A 19,633-nucleotide genomic window follows, 5' to 3' on the forward strand; every position below is an offset into this window, starting at 1 on the left:
GCTCAGACTGTCCGCAATAGGCTGAGAGAGGCTGGACTGAGGGCTTGTTGGCCTGTTGTAAGGCAGGTCCTCACCAGGCATCACCGACCGGCAACAACGTCGCCTATGGGCACAAACCCACCGTCGCTGGACCAGACAGTACTGGCAAAAAGTGCTCTTCACTGACGAGTCACGGTTTTGTCTCACCAGGGGTGATGGGTCGGATTCTCATTTATCGTCGAAAGAATGAGCATTATACCGAGGCCTGTACTATGGAGCGGGATCGATTTGGAGGTGGAGGGTTCATCATGGTCTGGGGCGGTGTGTCACAGCATCATCGGACTGAGCTTTTGCCATTGCAGGCAATCTCAACGCTGTGCGTTACAGGGAAGACATCCTCCTCCCTCATGTGGTACCCTTCCTGCAAGCTCATTCTGACATGACCCTCCAGCATGACAATGCCACCAGCCATACTGCTCGTTCTGTGTGTGATGTCCTGCAACACAGGAATGTCAGTGTTCTGCCATGGCCAGCAAAGAGCCCGGATCTCAATCACATTGAGCACGTCTGGGACCTGTTGGATCGGAGGGTGCGGGCTAGGGCCATTCCCCCCAGAAATGCCCGGGAACTTGCAGGTACCTTGGTGGTAGTGGGGTAACATCTCACAGCAAGAACTGGCAAATCTGGTGCTGTCCATGAGGAGGAGATGCACTGCAGTACTTAATGCAGCTGGTGGCCACACCAGATACTAACTGTTACTTTTTATTTTGACCCCCCTTTGTTCAGGGACACATTATTCCATTTTTGTTGGTCACATGTCTGTGGAACATGTTCAGTTCATGTCTCAGTTGTTGAATCTTGTTAGGTTCATATAAATATTTACACATGTTAAGTTTGCTGAAAATAAACACAGTTAACTGTGAGAGGACGTTTCTTTTTTTGCTGAGTTTATGTACTTGACATACAATATGCATGTATTTGAACCCAGGTCTGCACACTACTGTAAGTTGCTTTGGATAAAATAGTGTACTAAATGGTATATATTATTTTGTATTATATATTAATGGTAATATATTATTATATATTATCAAGTGAACATAATATGACCCCCATCTCACAATGTGGCAGAATTGAATAACAGTATAACGTATAGATTTTATTTGAGAACACCAAAGATCTATGCCCACTTTTGCTGCATACTGTACGTTGTGAATGCTTTTATAGGCTACTGTATATACATTTATCAGCTCAACAAACCACAGCATAAAGGACCCAGCCTACAGGCAATCTTAGTTGCTGTATATTTTCACTTCATATTAGAATTTTAGTAGTGTTTTTGTGGACATATTTGACTGAAGTTATTTATAAGATGTATAATTGGGTTTATAAATTAAAATGTGCAATCTCTTACTCAACTACAAGTCTATACATTGACCTTCGAGGTAAACTGACAATTTAGTGTGATTTAAATGTTTTGAAATGATTGTGTTTTAGGGGTGCTGAGTGCAAAAACAGACAAACAAATAAACAAACAAATCAATAAAATAAAGGGAATAATTGGGTGCATATACAGCCTTTCTGTTCTTTTTATACCAACCTGGGAAATGTCTCTACAACTTGTATTATCATAGACACTTCAAAGGCCTATGAATAAATATCCAAATCCCCTGGAATCAGAGGTTAGTAAACTATAAGACTTTGATTCGCATAATCCCAGACTAATCTAATTAACAGATTTTAAATCCCCTGAAAGCAGCCTCCACAAAACTGTATAAAATCAATCTCAAGACAACATTTGCATAAGAGAGTTGCTGCATCCAAGGAGACAGGGTTGACAGGGTTGACCAAATTAATCAACTTTTTCTTCACCTTACCACCCGTCCATTTACTCAAAATGAACGGCACTGAGGGCAACAACTTCTACATCCCCATGTCCAACCGGACTGGGCTTGTAAGGAGTCCTTTTCTATACCCTCAGTACTACTTGGCGGATCCATGGCAATTCTATCTGCTTGCTGTCTACATGTTTTTCCTGATCTGTTTTGGATTCCCCATCAACGGTCTGACCTTGTATGTCACAGCCACAAACAAGAAGCTCCAGCAACCTCTGAACTTCATCCTGGTCAACTTGGCTCTGGCTGGATTGATCATGGTCCTCTTTGGATTCACCATCACCATCACATCTGCTGTCAATGGTTACTTCATCTGGGGACCATTGGGCTGTGCCATTGAGGGATTCATGGCTACACTTGGAGGTGAGAAATCTTTTGTGCAGGTTGTTGTCTTTGGCTAGCATGGATGCCAGTCTGTTTCTTATTGAATTGGCATTACAATGACAGCAATGAAGTTGGCGAGAGCATAAAGGCTCACTCTCCTGCTGTCCATTCTTCTCCCCATATGGCACATTAGTTAAATAGTGTTCACAGCAAAATAGTTTTCTTGACTTCATTGTTTAACATGTGAAGAAGTAGTTTCAATAAAGTTCACGGATTGTGTATGCATTTAGATTTTTGTCAAATATACTTGGATAGTCTCAATCAAGATTAAATAATTTAGATTTAATGAAATAATAGTCTGGTCATTTAGAAATAACGTTGTATCGTAAGATCCATTAAGTTACAGTCCATATTATGCAGCAATTAGATCCCCTTCTCTGTTGTTTGCATCTCCATGCTCCAACCTCTTTTACCTAACAAATGCAGGACAAGCAAAAACAAATCTCTTCCCTATTCTCAATTCAAGGTCAGGTGGCTCTGTGGTCTCTGGTGGTGCTGGCAATTGAGAGATACATTGTGGTCTGCAAGCCCATGGGCAGCTTCAAGTTCAGTGTCGCCCATGCTGGTGCTGGTGTTGCATTCACCTGGGTGATGGCTGCCACTTGCGCTGTTCCCCCACTGGTAGGCTGGTCCAGGTACAGTGCATGTCATATGATATAAAAGTAAAACACAAAGATACTACATTTCTCTGATACAGATTAAGCTTAGTCCTGGACTAAAAAGCTATTTCAATAGAGACTCTTTATTGACCACACTTTCTAATCCAGTAGAAGGCTTAAGAGAAACCATCCCCTTATGTTGCAAGTTGCAATTCATATAATTGTCTGATCTTTTAATCACATCAATTACACACTCATTATAAATTTAGGTGTAATGTCTATGAGATGAGATCAAACAATGATGTAAAGACAATAATAGGTTACATACTGTAACGGCTGTCCTCCTCCTCTTCATCCGAAGAGGAGGAGCAGGGATTGAACCAAGGTGCAGCGGGTTGTGAATACATAATGAATTTATTGACAAGACGAAAAAACGAACACGAACTACACTTGAAATGATACAAAATAACAAACGACGTAGACTGACCTAAACATGAGAACTTACATAGACACGAAGAACGCACGAACAGGAACAGACTACATACAMACCGAAACAGTCCCGTGTGGTACGAAATAACATACAGACACGGAAGACAACCACCCACAAACAAACAGTGTGAAAACACCTACCTTAATATGGCTCTCAATCAGAGGAAATGAAAACCACCTGCCTCTAATTGAGAGCCATATCAGGTCACCCTTAAACCAACATAGAAACAGAAAACATAGACTGCCCACCCAAACTCACGTCCTGACCAGCTAACACATACACAAACTAACAGAAAACAGGTCAGGAACGTGACACATACAATGCATCACACATATAATGCATTTGGTCAATCATGGTATTCTCTAGCAAAAAAAAAAGGCTTTTTTGTGTTGTTGCATTTTAGTGACATTAGCTAGGTTTCCATCCAATTGGCGACAGATTTCCATGCGAATATTCTAAAATCTGTATTAAAACAATACACACATTTTCCCACCAATGATGTATTTCTATCAAATTGACTTGTTGTAGATAAAAGGTTCGCGGGATGACGAAGTTCACATAAAATACCTTTTGCGGTTAAATTCCATGTTTGCCAAATAAAAAATACAAGTTAAATGGGTTTCCATCGCATTTTCAACTCTACTGATGGTTTTCTCACAAAAAATGTTGTGTCATATAATGAGTGGTATTGGCACGCAGTTGGCTAGAGCACACATATAGCCTAAATGATGAGATTATTATTATTTGTCAAACGACAGCCTAAGCATCAATTATCATGTCACCAGAATAAGACCTTTGCTATTTATTGGAAAGAAGCATCACGCTCATCACTTTGCGCTTTCACCACCCTCTGAAGTTCATCATCATTTATTGAATCTGTAACCTAATAAAGTGCATGCTTTAGCGATGAGTCATAGTGGAGGGGACCACACAACATGTCATTGCGTGACTCCAAGTTTACTTCGATGGTTATTATATAAATATTTGCTTGTAAAAGCTTTTCCACCGGCATTTCTTCGTATAATTAATTTTACAGACACAAAAAGATCCCACCTTGTCTCGTGTATTTTGTTTTGTCGACATACCGAAATATTTTCTGTAGAGATTTTGGTTGTTAGTCAAGGTTAACACTGATGATCTTCTAATAATGTATAATCTAAAACGGTCTCATCAACTGACTTTCCCTCATAGATACATCCCTGAGGGCATGCAGTGTTCATGTGGACCTGACTACTATACTCTGAGTCCAGGCTACAACAATGACTCATATGTCATATACATGTTTGTCTGCCACTTCATGGTTCCAGTCTTCATCATTGCCTTCACGTATGGAAGCCTTGTCCTCACAGTCAAGGCGGTATGTTGTTCTTAGACACAGAAAATGTAACTAGCAGACTCACAAAGTCGTAGCATTTGGATTCTTGTGCTAAGGATATGATTTCTAATAAGTCACACAAGCATTTATCTTGCTTCTCTTCATTTTCAGGCGGCAGCTTCCCAGCAGGACTCAGCATCCACCCAGAAAGCTGAGAAGGAAGTGACACGTATGTGCCTCCTAATGGTTATGGGTTTTCTGATTGCCTGGACCCCCTATGCCTCTGTTGCTGCTTGGATCTTCTTCAACAAAGGAGCTGCGTTCACTGCCCAGTTCATGGCTGTCCCAGCCTTCTTCTCAAAGAGCTCAGCCATCTTCAACCCAGTCATCTATGTGCTGATGAACAAACAGGTTGGTACCATGGGATTTTGGTCTTTCCTTTTTAGTGTTCATCAAATAGGTTGGTCACAGGTCACCAACAACATAAGCCTACTTATATCATAAAAGTAATTTCTACTGTCTGTGCTAGTACTCTAGCATCTTGACTCTTCCATCTCTGACATTGTGGTCTCACTCTCTCTGTACAGTTCCGTAACTGCATGCTGGCTGCTGTAGGCATAGCAGCCCCTGAGGATGAGACTTCTGTGTCAACAAGCAAGACAGAAGTGTCTTCTGTGGGCCCTGCATAGAGACTTCCCTCATGCTGCACTTCCTGCCCTCTAATTTCTACCCTTGTCTGATGCTCTACATTGACTGCTTTTGAAGACACACTTCTTTCACCAAATGGACATTAAACTGTACTGACATGTAATGATTGGGCTCTGTTGTTCTCTCTACGCTCACAGACTGTGCCACTTAATGTAGTTGAGAATAGACTTGACATACATTTTATACTCATCCAAAAGAAACAGCTGATTTGCCTCTTATAGGTGGTAACAAATGGATGAGCCTCAGACTTGCAGAACAGCTCTAATGTTTGTCTTGATGGATCATGAGATTGTATTTCTATCTTATGGTGAGTCCAGCAATTATTTTGTTGTCATCATTTCCTGTGTATACAGTATTTTATAAATAAATCTAGTACTAGATAAATACATGCATGAAACTACTACTTTTTGTGTGTCATTTACATTTGTTTACTGATTTCTAGTCCAGATCATTAGCACTAATGTTGCATATTGTACACATTCCTAATATAGGCTAGCCAATTTTGACTTTGTGGCTGTGTTAACTAGTTCACACGCATATCTGCTTTTCATTGTTTAGAATGATCCCACCTCATCTTGCCTCCCAACTGCCTTGCTTTTTAAAATACATGTATTTTCATTGTTAGTATCTAGTCAATATACACTTAGTGTACCAAACATTCACGCTTCATGATTTCAATTCCACCCACTATTGCTGAGGTCTTTCCTTCGGAGATCCATGCTGACCCACTGTTGATCCAGGCTGAACTCATTTTGAACTTGCTAATGTTATTTAAGCAATTATTTAAAATATTTTCAAATACATTCCAATACTAAACTATTTGTATTTTCAAAGAAACTTTGTCAAATACTTGTTTCGAAATGTATTTGATACTAATTAAAATACAGTAAATAGTATTTGAACTCAGGTCTGATGGATTTGAGGTTAAAATGCAGTGAATTGCCCCTTTAACTACATTCCCATTACCTTGGTTATAGAGATCTACACATTTATCACACTATAACTCATGGAGCTGAGCTATCACTTTAAAAACCATTCTATTACTACCTTGCCGTAGTTCTAGTGTGCCAGTCCATAATAAAGGCTATAGTCCTTTAGTGGCACAGTATTATCCCTATCCTGTTCCACTATTTATGCAAGATTAGTGTAATCTAGACACATAGGCTTGCAGAGCAGATGTAAAAATATCCCATGTGATTACACAAGGCAAGCTTAACCTCATCAATTGAGTTCACAATGTTTATTTCTGCATGGACAACCTTTTGTTAGAAATAACTTAAAAGTCATGTAAGAAATCACAGCATATACACTCATTAGCCTCTTTGAGATTTTCAGACACTCATTAGCCATTTCAAATAATGAAATAAAGGCCTACACCTTGACGTATATGGTGACTTGTAAACAGCTTAAGGAGATAGTTCAACTAGTTTGACCTTAAAGTGACCAAAACAAAAACATACTCAATTGCTAATCTTTTTATTGTCACAAGCAGACTTTGTGAACAAATGGTGGAAAGTACAACAATCAAATATTGGCCTCATGTAAATGTCCTTGTGTTAAATCAGATTTACTGTTAAAACAGTTTTCTGACCAGAGAGTAGCTAGTCATGTAGCAGTGGTGTTTTATGAGTAATGGAAGGGCTTATGTAGCAACACAAATAAGACAGACACACTTTGGTATTGACTTACTGTTCATTGTGTCATCAGCCTTAAACATGTATGTTTAGCTTTAAAAGTGTAACAGCTCTTTAGAACAGAAAAAGAGGGTGTAAAAGAATAACATGCCTAAAAATGAGTATGCTATAGAATATCAGGAGAGTTCCATTCTTATCAGATAAAAGGAAAAAAATGCATTTTCCTGGATGTGAATATCTTCATGGTTCCTTCATGGTCTGCAAAACCTTTCTTGTGGATCCAACTTTGTCCATCTCTCCACCTGAAATAGTCAAAACAAAACATAAGGATAACAAATAATCAGTTTAAAGTCAGAATATGGAGTTTGAGTTTCAGCAAAATGGCAGCTGGAGTAATGCAACCTCAAAGTCATTGCTATGGATGTAAAGAATGACAGTTAATGAGTTTGAGATGATTGCTTTAATGCCGCAATCCTGAATTAGTTCAGTGCTTTTTTCAGCCAGAATGATGTCCTGCACCGATTTGCTATACAAATGAGGGATGGGGCTGGAGAAATGTTGGGCTATGAGTGTGAGTACTCACAGTCCATGAGATCATCATAATAATTTTAACCACATTTTGTAGTTATACGTTTGTTTACGAATACATTTTTTCACAGTTGTATTAAGATCATTAGTTATTTACAAGCCTATATTCTCCAAGAATCACAGAAGCACTAGATATTGCATACTATAGCCTACCTTTAGCTTCAAGCACTTGTGGCACACCGTACGGATGTGTGTTTGGGAAAAAATGCTCATAATTTTCAGATGATCTGCGAGGCCCCAGAGACTATATATATTGTTCAGTATCGACCCGGAATAAACTTAACTTCTGCTGTCTCGCCAAAATCCAGTGTAGTATCCATGTGCAGTGATATCTCTCTCAACGTTTCCATGACTTGTGTTTCTACAAAGTCCAAAAACATTCAGTAGTTTAAGGCTACTGAAAGTGACCGTCACATTTTGCATAGGGGCTCTGGAGCTTAAAACACTCTAGACCTGACATCATGTTCCGGACGGGATCAAAGGTCGCCAGCATAGTCTTAAGAACAGAGTATATGAGCGGAGCTGGAGCGAGAAGCGTGCCTAATTTGACTGGAGCGCAGAGCGAGTTTCCCAAAGGCTGCAGCGCCGGGCATTCTCGCCCTCTCCAATTTCGCTCCAGTGCAGCTCCAGTAGAGCTCACTTCACATCAGGAGCTCAGGGCATGCTTGGCCCAGCATGCACTTGTCAATTAGCTCGCAGTCTCAAGTCAGAATTAGATGTTCATCCATTTCTGTCAAACTTCGAAATTGTTGCAAATGTCAAATGTCGAAGTATTTAAGGTTACGTTTAGGCATAAATTCTGAATTTTTTAGGTTAAGTTTACACATTATCTCCAAAATCTTAAGGTTAAGCATTAAATCCGAATGGTTATTAAGGTAAGAGTGAAGGTTTGGGATAGGTTTTTTTAAAAATGCCAAAAAAAACATTCTATCGCTGGGCTTGAACTTGCAATCTTTGGAATCAGAGGCAGATGCTTAAAAACCTCTAAAGGATCCGCCCCTTTTTTCAATCTTCGCCTAAAATGACATACCCAAATCAAATTGCCTGTATCAAATCAAATCAAATTTTATTGGTCACATATGCATGGTTAGCAGATGTTAATGCAAGTGTAGCGAAATGCTTGTGCTTCTAGTTCCAACAATGCAGTAATATCTAACAAGTAATCTAACAAATTCACAACTACCTTATACACACAAATGTAAAGGATGAATAAGAATATGTACATACAAATATATGGATGTGCGATGGCCGTGCAGCATAGGCAAGATACAGTAGATGGTATAGAGCATTATATTCGGGCGGCAGGTAGCCTAGTGGTTAGAGCGTTGAACTTGTAACTGAAAGGTTGCAAGAACAAATCCCTGAGCTGACAAGTTTGAAAGTTGTTGTTTTGCCCCTGAACAAGGCAGTTAATCTACTGTTCCTAGGCCGTAATTGAAAATAAGAATTTGTTCTTAACTGACTTGCCTAGTTAAATAAAGGTAAGGTAAAAAAATTAATATACATATGAGATGAGTAATGTAGGATTTGTAAACATTATTAAAGTGCTGTTATTTACAGTGACTAGTGATACCTTTTAAGTCCATTTATTAAAGTGAACAGTGATTTGAGTCTATGTTGGCAGCAGCCTCTCTATGTTAGTGATCTGATGGCCTTGAGATAGAAGCTGTTTTTCAGTCTCTCGGTCCCAGCTTTGATGCACCTGTACTGACCTCGCCTACCGGATGATATCTGGGTGAACAAGCAGTGGCTCGGTTGGTTGTTGTCCTTGATGATCTTTTTGGCCTTCCTGTGACATTGGGTGCTGTAGGTGTCCTGGAGGGAAGGTAGTTTGCCCCTGGTGATGCGTTGTGCAGACCGCACTACCCTCTGGATAGCCTTGCGGTTGAGGGCGGTGCAGTTGCAGTGATACAGCCCGACAGGATGCTCTCGATTGTGCATCTGTAAAAGTTTGTGAGTGTTTTAGGTGACAAGCCACATTTCTTCAGCCTCCTGAGGTTGAAGAAGCCCTGTTGCGCCTTCTTCACCACACTGTCTGTGTGGGTGGACCATTTCAGTTTGTCCGTTATGTGTACGCCGAGGAACTTAAAACTTTCCAACTTCTCCACTACTGTCCCGTTGATGTGGATGGGGGGGTGCTCCCACAAGTCCTGTCATCTCCTTTGTTTTGTTGATATTGAGTGAGAGGTGTTTTTCCTGGCACCACACTCCGAGTGCCCTCACCTCCTGTAGCTCAGGCCCTGAAGCAAGGATATGCATATTCTTGGTACCATTTGAAAGGAAACACTTTGAAGTTGTGGAAATGTGAAAGGAATATAGGAGAATATAACACAATAGATCTGGTAAAAGATAATACAAAGAAAAAAACAACCGTTCTATTGTATTTTTTTTGTACCATCATCTTTGAAATGCAAGAGAAAGGCCACAATGTATTTTTCCAGCCCAGGTGGAATTGAGATTTTGGCCACTAGATGGCAGCAGTGTATGTGCAAAGTTTTAGACTGATCCAATGAACCATTGAATTTCTGTTCAAAGTCTAGGCATTAACTCCAAATGTTTAAGGTTTAGCCATTAACTCTAAATCTTAAGGTTAGGCATTAACTGTGATGGTTAAGGTATGGGTTAAGTTTTGGGATAGGCTTTAAACAAAAAACTCAAAAACAACTTCTTATTGTTAGATTCAAACTTGCAACCTTTGGCAGTTGATTTCTTTCTTTCACTGGATTCAAAATTGCATCCTTTGCAATGTCCACAACTAAAGAATCATTGTGAAATCTGAAAATACATTTATCCCGAAAGCATGATGGTGTACTATATGCACTTGCTAACAGAAAGGAAGGAGGTGGTTAGCTTGCGAAGTGTGTCATTTTAGCAAAGTAATTATAAACTAAAAATCAGATCTCTTAAAAGTTTCGTTCATTTTCGTTCTATTTTCTATACAATAGGTTATCATTGATTTTGGACCAATAGGCCTGACAAATTACCTCTTTCAAGGAGTTTTTGGTTTTGATTGGGTTATTTTGCCAAATCTTTTAAAAACCACTCCGCATCCATAACCAGCCTGGCAAGAGTGGCCCAAAGGGTGTTTTGCATCCCCAGTGGCTCTGCATGTGCAGAAAGGGAATTCTACGCTGCTTGCCTCATCTCCAGACACCATCGTATGAGCCTGAAGCCACAGACTCTGTCCAAACTTGTGTTTCTAATAGTGAATTAAAAGGCACTGGCGACTGAGCCTAATAAGGCATTTTTTGTTTCATATTTAAATCTAAGTAAGTCACAGCCCATATGCGCAATTTATAAACTATAATGATTTAATACAACAAAATGTTGTTTAAATGCTGGGTAGTTCATGTTCCTGCCATCCCAGTGTGTTGCACTCACAAATGCTTCACAATTTATTTATTTGTAGGCTCCCATTCAAATCATATGGTTTGGTTTCAATACTTCAAAACCAAATGGTGGGTCCAGTTAGACACAAAAATAGATGGGTGTGATTTTGTTGATTTTAATTAATGGATCGAATTCGGTGTGGCAGTTTTTTTTCCTGTGAGTGAGGAGTGGTTTTTAGCGGAGCGGTTGGAAAGAACCAGGAGCTCTGGAGCGGTGCACAAGCACCGCTCCGTGAGCGTTGAGTGGGATTTCCAACAGCTCAACTCTGCTCACATACTCTGCTTCTGACAGTTGCCAGGAGCCATTTCAGCCAGATCATTGCAGACAGTTGTTGTGCTATCTAACCTAAGACAATGGGGTCGCCAGATGCTTATAAATGTCTCTCTTTTTCTGGAAAAAAAAGGGCTTAGGTGGTGGGTGTGCCATGGGACGTAGCAAGGGGCGTGGCAATAGGCACTGTCAGCCCATTGGTACAGCTGGATTTTTTCAAATATTTATTAGGCCCACATCTTGGCGTAGTATAAACATTTTTGAAAATGCAAGCCAATTTCCTGTAAATTCTGGATGGAGCTGAGAGAAAATGTTTCCATTTTAAAGCTAATTTCCTGCATTTCTATGCATTTTGCCATGGCTAATCCTGTGTTCTTTTGCTCAAACATAACAACAAAATCAATACTGATACATTCATTGTTTTGGGAATTTTCATGTCTCTCTGACTGTCTGGTTTTTATTTTGGTGATTGCTAGTTCTCAAAGATGATATTATTATTTTTAAACAATATTTTTACTACATACTCGATGTCTGGTTTTAGTCATTTAGTCCCAAAAAAGAATTATAATAATATCACATTATATAATATTTTTTACACTGTTCGAACATACGCATCCTGAAAAACGCTTACGCGGTAACTGGGTGCAAGCAGAAGCTATAGACTACCTATCCATACCTAGCTACATTATCCTGCAGAGGTATAGTAATAAAAAACAAACAATAATAAAACATGTTTTACATTAAAAACAAATGTTTAAACAAGGTCAGTGTGATAATCTTTATTCCCTGATGAGTTAGACAAAATCCACAGTGATTACGTGTTATAAACCCTTCCCTAATATCTGAGGATAAGATCAATTAACGAATTAGTTCGTAACAACCCCGCCTAAGCTAATTCAGCCAATTTTAGCCAATGACATAGGGCCCCAAAAGGGTATAAAACTCCCTGCCAGGACACCCTAGCATAGGCAAAAGGTTCACAGCCAGATCAGATCTCATCTTGCCTTTCTCTTGCATTCATTGGACATCCACTGAGTAAAGATGCAGAACGGCACAGAAGGAAGCAACTTCTACATCCCCATGTCCAACCGGACTGGGCTTGTAAGGAGTCCTTTTCTATACCAACAGTACTACTTGGCGCCTCCATGGCAATACTATGGTCTTGCYKTCTAYATKTTCTTCCTGATCTGYTTTGGATTCCCCATCAACGGTCTGACCTTGTATGTCACAGCCACAAACAAGAAGCTTCGGCAACCCCTTAACTTCATCCTGGTCAACTTGGCTGCAGCTGGAATGATAATGGTCCTCTTTGGATTCACCATCACCATCACATCTGCTGTCAATGGTTACTTCATCTGGGGACCATTGGGCTGTGCCATTGAGGGATTCATGGCTACACTTGGAGGTAAGAAATAAAAAAAATACTATGGAATCTACTTCAGTTTAAACTGATTTAAAATAATGATTCGCTGTACCCAAAGTAATTGAAAATCAATTTGGAATTGAATGTACTGCACTCAAAGTTTAGAACATATAGAACTGAAATAATTTACTTCAGATTGTGGTTTCATTCTCCAGGTGAGGTTGCCCTGTGGTCTCTGGTAGTGCTGGCTGTCGAGAGATACATYGTGGTCTGCAAGCCCATGGGCAGCTTCACGTTCACCTCCACCCACGCTGGTGCTGGTGTTGCATTCACCTGGATAGCTGCTATGGCTTGTGCTGCTCCCCCACTGATTGGCTGGTCCAGGTAAGCTGTAACCAGTGTAGAAAATGTAAAGTAACATCAAATGTTATTCACATGCTATTCAAGTCATKCTCCATCCACCACCAATCCTACTCACTCACACACAATGATACTTTTGTGCATTTCTATTTTTCTTAGGTACATCCCAGAGGGCATGCAGTGCTCATGTGGACCTGACTACTACACCTTAGCCGAAGGCTTCAACAATGAATCATATGTGATCTACATGTTCAGCTGCCACTTCATCATCCCAGTCTGTTTGATCGCCTTCACTTATGGGAGTCTTGTCCTCACAGTCAAGGCGGTAAGTGACTTATTACACAAACCACATTTATCTAGCAGTTCCACATAGTGTGCATAGTACAAAATGATAGTTCTCCACTCTGATGTCTTGATTATCTTCATTTCCAGGCTGCAGCTTCCCAGCAGGACTCAGCATCTACCCAGAAAGCTGAGAAGGAAGTGACACGTATGTGCATCCTGATGGTTTGTGGTTTCATGATCGCCTGGACCCCCTATGCCACCCTCGCTGCCTACATCTTCTTCAACAAAGGAATTGCCTTCAGTGCCCAGTCCATGGCTATACCTGCCTTCTTCTCCAAGAGCTCAGCCTTGTTCAACCCCATTATCTATGTGTTGATGAACAAACAGGTTGGTAACATTATACATTTTTTACCTTTTCTATTTACTCTTTGAGTTTGACCTTGCAGCAACGTAATATATTGTTTGCTTAATGTGTCATGCTCAATGCTTTTCATTTGTTTCCCTCCCAGTTCCGTGGCTGCATGCTGGCCGCTGTAGGGATGAAAGCAGAAGAGGATGAAACTTCTGTGTCAACAAGCAAGACAGAAGTGTCTTCTGTGGGCCCTGCATAGACTTTCCCTCACTCTGCACTTCCTGCCCTCTGACTTCTACCCTTGTCTGATGCTCTACATGGACTGCTTTTGAAGACACACTACTTTCACCAAATGGACATTATACTGTTTTGAGCTGTAATGATTGGGCTCTGTCACTCCAGATAACACAGAAGTGACAAAAGCAGGGCAGTGTATTGACATTCATCTGAACCCATCTCTTGTTCTCTATGATCTCACCTGAGTCGACAGACAGTCCATTGGATAGTTTGGAGGGCTATAATTGGCAATGATGAAATCTTAAGCCGAGCTCAACAATAAGACAAAATCTAGTCAACCCAGTTCACAAGGCAAATCTATACACTCACATACTGTGTCACTCATCCAAAACAAACAGCTGATTTGCCTCTCATAGGTTGTAACAAAAGGATGAAACTCAGACTTGCAGAACAGCTCTCATTTTTGTCTTGATGTATCATGAGATTGTATTTTTATGTTATTGTGAGGCTAGCAATTATTTTGTTGTCATCATTTCCTGTATATATTTTATAAATAACAAAAAATTATAGTACTAGATAAATAAATCCATGCATGAAACTACTACTTTTTTGCTGTTATTATTTTCATTTGACAACTGATGTCCAATCCACATCAAATATCATAACATCTCATTAGCACAAATTCACAAATTCTAGTATGTAGTATACATCTTATCAGCTACAACTATACACTACTTCCAATCAGTAGATCTTAAAGCTGAAAATGATCATGAAACATCAGCGCATTGCTACTGGAAAACACTGTCACTGCAGTTTATTTAAAACCAAGCCATTTTACAGCATCAATGCCATTCTAACAGATGTGAGGGACTTGTCAATGTAATAATACATGTGAGTCAACATCTGAATCTCTCCAATATTTCACTAATGCAAATATTCCAATGCAAATTAAAGAAACACTGTTACAAAAGCCTTTCACTTACACTACATGACCAAACATATGTGGACACCTGCTTGTCGAACATCTCATTCCAAAATCATGGGTATTAATATGGAGTTGGTGCCCCCTATGCTGCTATAACAGTCTCCACTCTTCTGGGAAGGCTTTCCACTAGATGTTGGAACATTGCTGCGGGGACTTTCTCCCATTCAACCACAAGAGCATTAGTGAGGTCAGGCATTGATGTTGGACGATTAAGCCTGGCTCACAGTCGGTGTTCCAATTCATCCCAAAGGTGTTTGATGGGGTTGAGGTCAAGGCTCTGGCAGGCCAGTCAAGTTTTTCAACACCGATCTTGAAAAACCATTCCTCTATGGACGTCACTTTGTGCACGGGGGCATTGTCATGCTGAAACAGGAAAGGGCCTTCCCCCAAAATGTTGCCACAAAGTTGGAAGCACAGAATCATCTAGAATGACATTGTATGTTGGAGCGTTAAGAATTCCCTTAACTGGAACTAAGGTTGACCGAACTATGAAAAACAGCCCCAGACTACTATTCCTCCTCCACCAAACTTTACATTTGGCACTATGCATTGGGACAGGTAGCGTTCTCCTAGCATCTGCCAAACCCAGATTCATCCGTCGGACTGCCAGAGAATGCATTTCCACTGCTCCAAAGTCCAATGGCGGCGAGCTTTACACCACTCAAGCCAACGCTTGGCATTGCACATGGTGATCTTGTGTGCGGCTGCTCGGTCATGCAAACCGATTTCATGAAGCTCCCGACGAACAGTTATTGTGCTGGCGTTGCTTCCAGAGGCAATTTGGAACTCGGTAGTGATTGTTGCAAACGAGGACAGACAATTTTCACGCGCAACTTACTTCAACACTCGGTGGTCCCGTTCTGTGTGCTTGTGTGGCCTACCACTTCGGCTGAGCCGTTGTTGCTCCTAGATGTTTACAGTTCACAATAACAGCTGACCGGGGTAGCTCTAGCAGGGCAGAAATTTGACGAACTGACTTGTTGGAAAAGTGGCATCCTATGACGGTGCCCCATTTAAAGTCACTAAGCTCTTCAATAAGGCCAATCTATTGCCAATGTTTGTCTATGGAGATTGCATGACTGTATGCTCGATTTTATACATCTGTCAGCAACAGGTGTGGCTGAAATAGCAGGATCAATGAATTTAAAGGGATGTCCACATACTTTTGTATATACTAGTGTATGTCTTCATCYCTATTTCATGGCTGTAGATTCACAGGTGGACTAAGGTATCCATTCAGAGTGGAATTATGCAGGAATAGGGCACCATGCTCTTCCATAACAAAGTCATTCAACACACATTCACGATTTTGATACTGGAGTATGCACTGGAGTCTACCACTCACTGTTACCCTTTGGGTACGCACCACCCACTGCTGCCCTTTGGGTATGCACCTTCCACTGTTGTGATTCCACCCAATGTTGCCCTCTGCTGCTGATGTCTTTCCTTCTGAGATCCATGCTGGCATGCTGTCGATCTGGTCTGAACTCATCTTCACCCTGTATACAGTGCATTCGGAAAGTATTCAGACCCCTTGACTTTTTCCACATTTTCTTACGTAACAGCCTTATTCTGAAATGTATTAAATCATTTTTTCCCTCATCAATCWACACACAATACCCCACAATGACAAAGCGAAAACAGGTTTTTATAAATGTTTGAAAATGTAAAAAAAAATTGAAACCTTATTTACATAAGTATTCAGACCCTTTAACATGAGACTCAAAATTAATCTCAGGGGCATCCTCTTTCCATTGATCATGCTTGAGATGTTTTACAACTTGATTCGAGTCCACCTGTGGTAAATTTACTTGTGATTTGGAAAGGCACACACCTGTCTATATAAGGTCCCACATTTGACAGTGCATGTCAGAGCAAAAACCAAGTCATGAGGTCGAAGAAATTGTCCGTAGAGCTCCAAGACAGGATTGTGTCAAGGCACAGATATGAGGAAGGGTACCAAAGCATGTCTGCAGCATTGAAGTTCCCCAAGAACACAGTGGCCTCCATCATTCTTAAATGGAAGAAGTTTGGAACCACCAAGACTCTTCAGGGGAGAAGGGCCTTGGTCAGGGAGGTGACCAAGAACCCGATGGTCACTCTGACAGCTCCAGTGTTCCTCTGTGGAGATAGGAAAACCTTTCAGAAGAACAACCATCTCTGCAGCACTCCACCAATCAGGCCTTTATAGTAGAGTGGCCAGACGGAAGCCACTCCTCAGTAAAAAGCACATGACAGCCAGCTTGTAGTTTGTCAATAGGAACCTAAAGGACTCTCAGACCATGAGAAACAAGATTATCTGGTCTGATGAAACCAAGATTGAACTCTTTGGCCTGAATGCCAAGCGTCACGTCTGGAGGAAACCTGGCACCTTCCTTACAGTGAAGCATGGTGGTGGCAGCGTCATGCTGTGGGGATGTTTTTCAGCGGTAGGGACTAGGAGACTAGTCAGGATCGAGGCAAAGATGAACGGAGCAAAGTACAGAGAGAACCTTGATGAAAACATGCTCCAGAGCACTCAGGACCTCAGACTGGAGCGAAGGTTCACCTCCAACAGGACAACGACTCTAAGCACACAGCCAAGACAATGCAGGAGTGGCTTCAGGACAAGTCTCTGAATGTCCTTGAGGGCCTCAGCCAGAGCTCAGACATGAACCCGACCGAACATCTATGGAGAGACCTGAAAATAGCTGTGCAGCTACGCTCCCCATCCAACCTGACAGAGCTTGAGAGGATCTGCAGAGAAGAATGTGAGAAACTCACCAAATACAGGTGTGCAAAGCTTGTAGCATCATACCCAAGAAGACTCGAGGCTGTAATCACTGCCAAAGGTGCGCCAACAAATTACTGATTAAAGGGTCTGAATACCTAAGTAAATGCGATTTTTTTAAATTAATTTTTTTATACATTTGCACAGATTTCTAAAAACCCATGTTGGTTTTGTCATTAACATCAAATCAAATTGTATTGGTCACATACACATGGTTAGCAGATGTTAATGCAAGTGTAGCGAAATGCTTGTGCTTCTAGTTCCGACTATGCAGTAATATCTAACAAGTAATCTAGCAAATTCACAACAACTACCTTATACACACAAATACAAAGGGATGAATAAGAACATGTACATACAAATCTATGGATGAGCGATGGCGTGCGGCATAGACAAGATGCAGTAAAAGGGGCGTTATTTAAAGTGACTAGTGATACCTTTATTAAGTCCATTTATTTAAGTGGCCAGAGATTTGAGTCTGTATGTTGGCAGCAGCCTCTCTATGTTAGTGATTGCTGTTTAATTCTGATGGCTTTGAGATATAAGCTGTTTTTCAGTCTCTCGGTCCCAGCTTTGATGCAATTGTACTGGCCTCGCCTTCTGGATGATAGCGGGGTGAACAGGCAGTGGCTCGGTTGGTTGTTGTCCTTGATGATATTTTTGGCCTTCCTGTGACATTGTGTGCTGTAGGTTTCCTGGAGGGCAGATAGTTTGCCCCCGGTGATGCGTTGTGCAGACCGCACCACCCTCTGGAGAGCCTTGCGGTTGAGGGTGGTGCAATTGCCGTACCAGGCGGTGATACAGCCTGACAGGATGCTCTCGATTGTGCATCTGTAAAAGTTTGTGAGTGTTTTAGACGCCATATTTCTTCAGCCTCCTGAGGTTTAAGAGGCGCTGTTGAGCCTTCTCACCACGCTGTCTGTGTCGGTGGACCATTTCAGTTTGTCCATGATGTGTACGCTGAGTAACTTAAAACTTTCTACCTTCTCCACTACTGTCCCGTAGATTTGTATGGGGGGGGGGGGGTGCTCCCTCTGCTGTTTCCTGAAGTCCACGGTCATCTCCTTTGTTTTGTTGACATTGAGTGAGAGGTTATTTTCCTGACACCACACTCCGAGGGCCCTCACCTCCTCCCTGTAGGCTGGAGTTGGAAGCGTGCATGGCCATGCAGTCATGCGTGAACAGGGAGTACAGGAGAGGTCTGAGAACGCATCCTTGTGGGGCCCAAGTGTTGAGGATCAGCGGGGCGGAGATGTTGTTTCCTACCTTCACGACCTGGGGGCTGCCTGTCAGGAAGTCCAGGACCCAGTTGCACAGGGCGGGGTTGAGACCCAGGGTCTCGAGCTTAATGAGGAGTTTGGAGGGTACTATGGTGTTAAATCCTGAGCTGTAGTCAACGAACAGCATTCTTACATAGGTATTCCTCTTGTCCAGATGGGATAGGGCAGTGTGCAGTGTGATGGCGATTGCATTGTCAGTGGACCTATTGGGGCGGTAAGCAAATTGTTGTGGGTCTAGGGTATCAGGTAGGGTGGAGGTGATATGGTCTTTGACTAGTCTCTCAAAGCACTTTATGATGACAGAAGTGAGTGCAATGTGGCGATAGTCATTTAGTTCAGTTACCTTAGCTCTCTTGGGAACAGGAACAATGGTGACCATCTTGAAGCATGTGAGGACAACAGACTGGGATAGAGCTTGGCTGAATATGTCCGTAAACACACCAGCCAGCTGGTCTGCGCATGCTCTGAGGACGCGTATAGGGATGCCGTCTGGGCCGGCAGCCTTGCGAGGGTAAACACTTTAAAATGTTTTACTCATGTTGGCCACGGAGAAGGAGAGCCCACAGGCTTTGGTAGCGGGCCGTGTCAGTGGCACTGTATTGTCCTCAAAGCGAGCAAAGAAGTTGTTTAATTTTTCTGGGAGCAAGACGTCGATGCTGGAACGGGGCTGATTTTCTTTTTGTAATCCGTGATTGACTGAAGACCCTGCTACATGCGTCTCGTGTTTGAGCCGTTGAATTGCGACTTTACTT

General features: G+C 41.5%; 3 protein-coding genes and 1 long non-coding RNA gene across 4 annotated transcripts in view; 2 read left to right on the plus strand and 2 right to left on the minus strand.

The window, feature by feature from the left end:
• The window catches only part of LOC111970299 (haloacid dehalogenase-like hydrolase domain containing 3), a 354,076-nt gene that overhangs the window by 263,455 nt on the left and 70,988 nt on the right, over positions 1–19,633 (minus strand). The gene's annotated exons all lie outside the window — the stretch shown is intronic.
• LOC111970307 (green-sensitive opsin-4-like) lies at positions 1,804–5,728 on the plus strand. The gene is made up of 5 exons (XM_023996974.2): positions 1,804–2,234; positions 2,722–2,890; positions 4,536–4,701; positions 4,831–5,070; positions 5,247–5,728. Exons 1-5 carry the CDS (start codon positions 1,874–1,876, stop codon positions 5,346–5,348), a joined length of 1,038 nt encoding a protein of 345 aa, XP_023852742.1. The 5' UTR covers positions 1,804–1,873; the 3' UTR covers positions 5,349–5,728.
• On the minus strand, positions 6,828–8,217 carry LOC111970309 (uncharacterized). The gene is made up of 2 exons (XR_002878099.2): positions 7,743–8,217; positions 6,828–7,303 (listed from the first exon to the last, which is right to left on the minus strand). It is a non-coding gene; the product is annotated as an uncharacterized lncRNA (long non-coding RNA).
• Positions 12,214–14,447, plus strand: LOC111970306 (green-sensitive opsin-2). The gene is made up of 5 exons (XM_023996973.2): positions 12,214–12,654; positions 12,828–12,996; positions 13,132–13,297; positions 13,405–13,644; positions 13,767–14,447. Exons 1-5 carry the CDS (start codon positions 12,291–12,293, stop codon positions 13,866–13,868), a joined length of 1,041 nt encoding a protein of 346 aa, XP_023852741.1. The 5' UTR covers positions 12,214–12,290; the 3' UTR covers positions 13,869–14,447.

This window comes from Salvelinus sp. IW2-2015, linkage group LG11 (assembly GCF_002910315.2).
Source record: "Salvelinus sp. IW2-2015 linkage group LG11, ASM291031v2, whole genome shotgun sequence".
Classification (NCBI taxonomy): Eukaryota; Metazoa; Chordata; class Actinopteri; order Salmoniformes; family Salmonidae; genus Salvelinus; species Salvelinus sp. IW2-2015.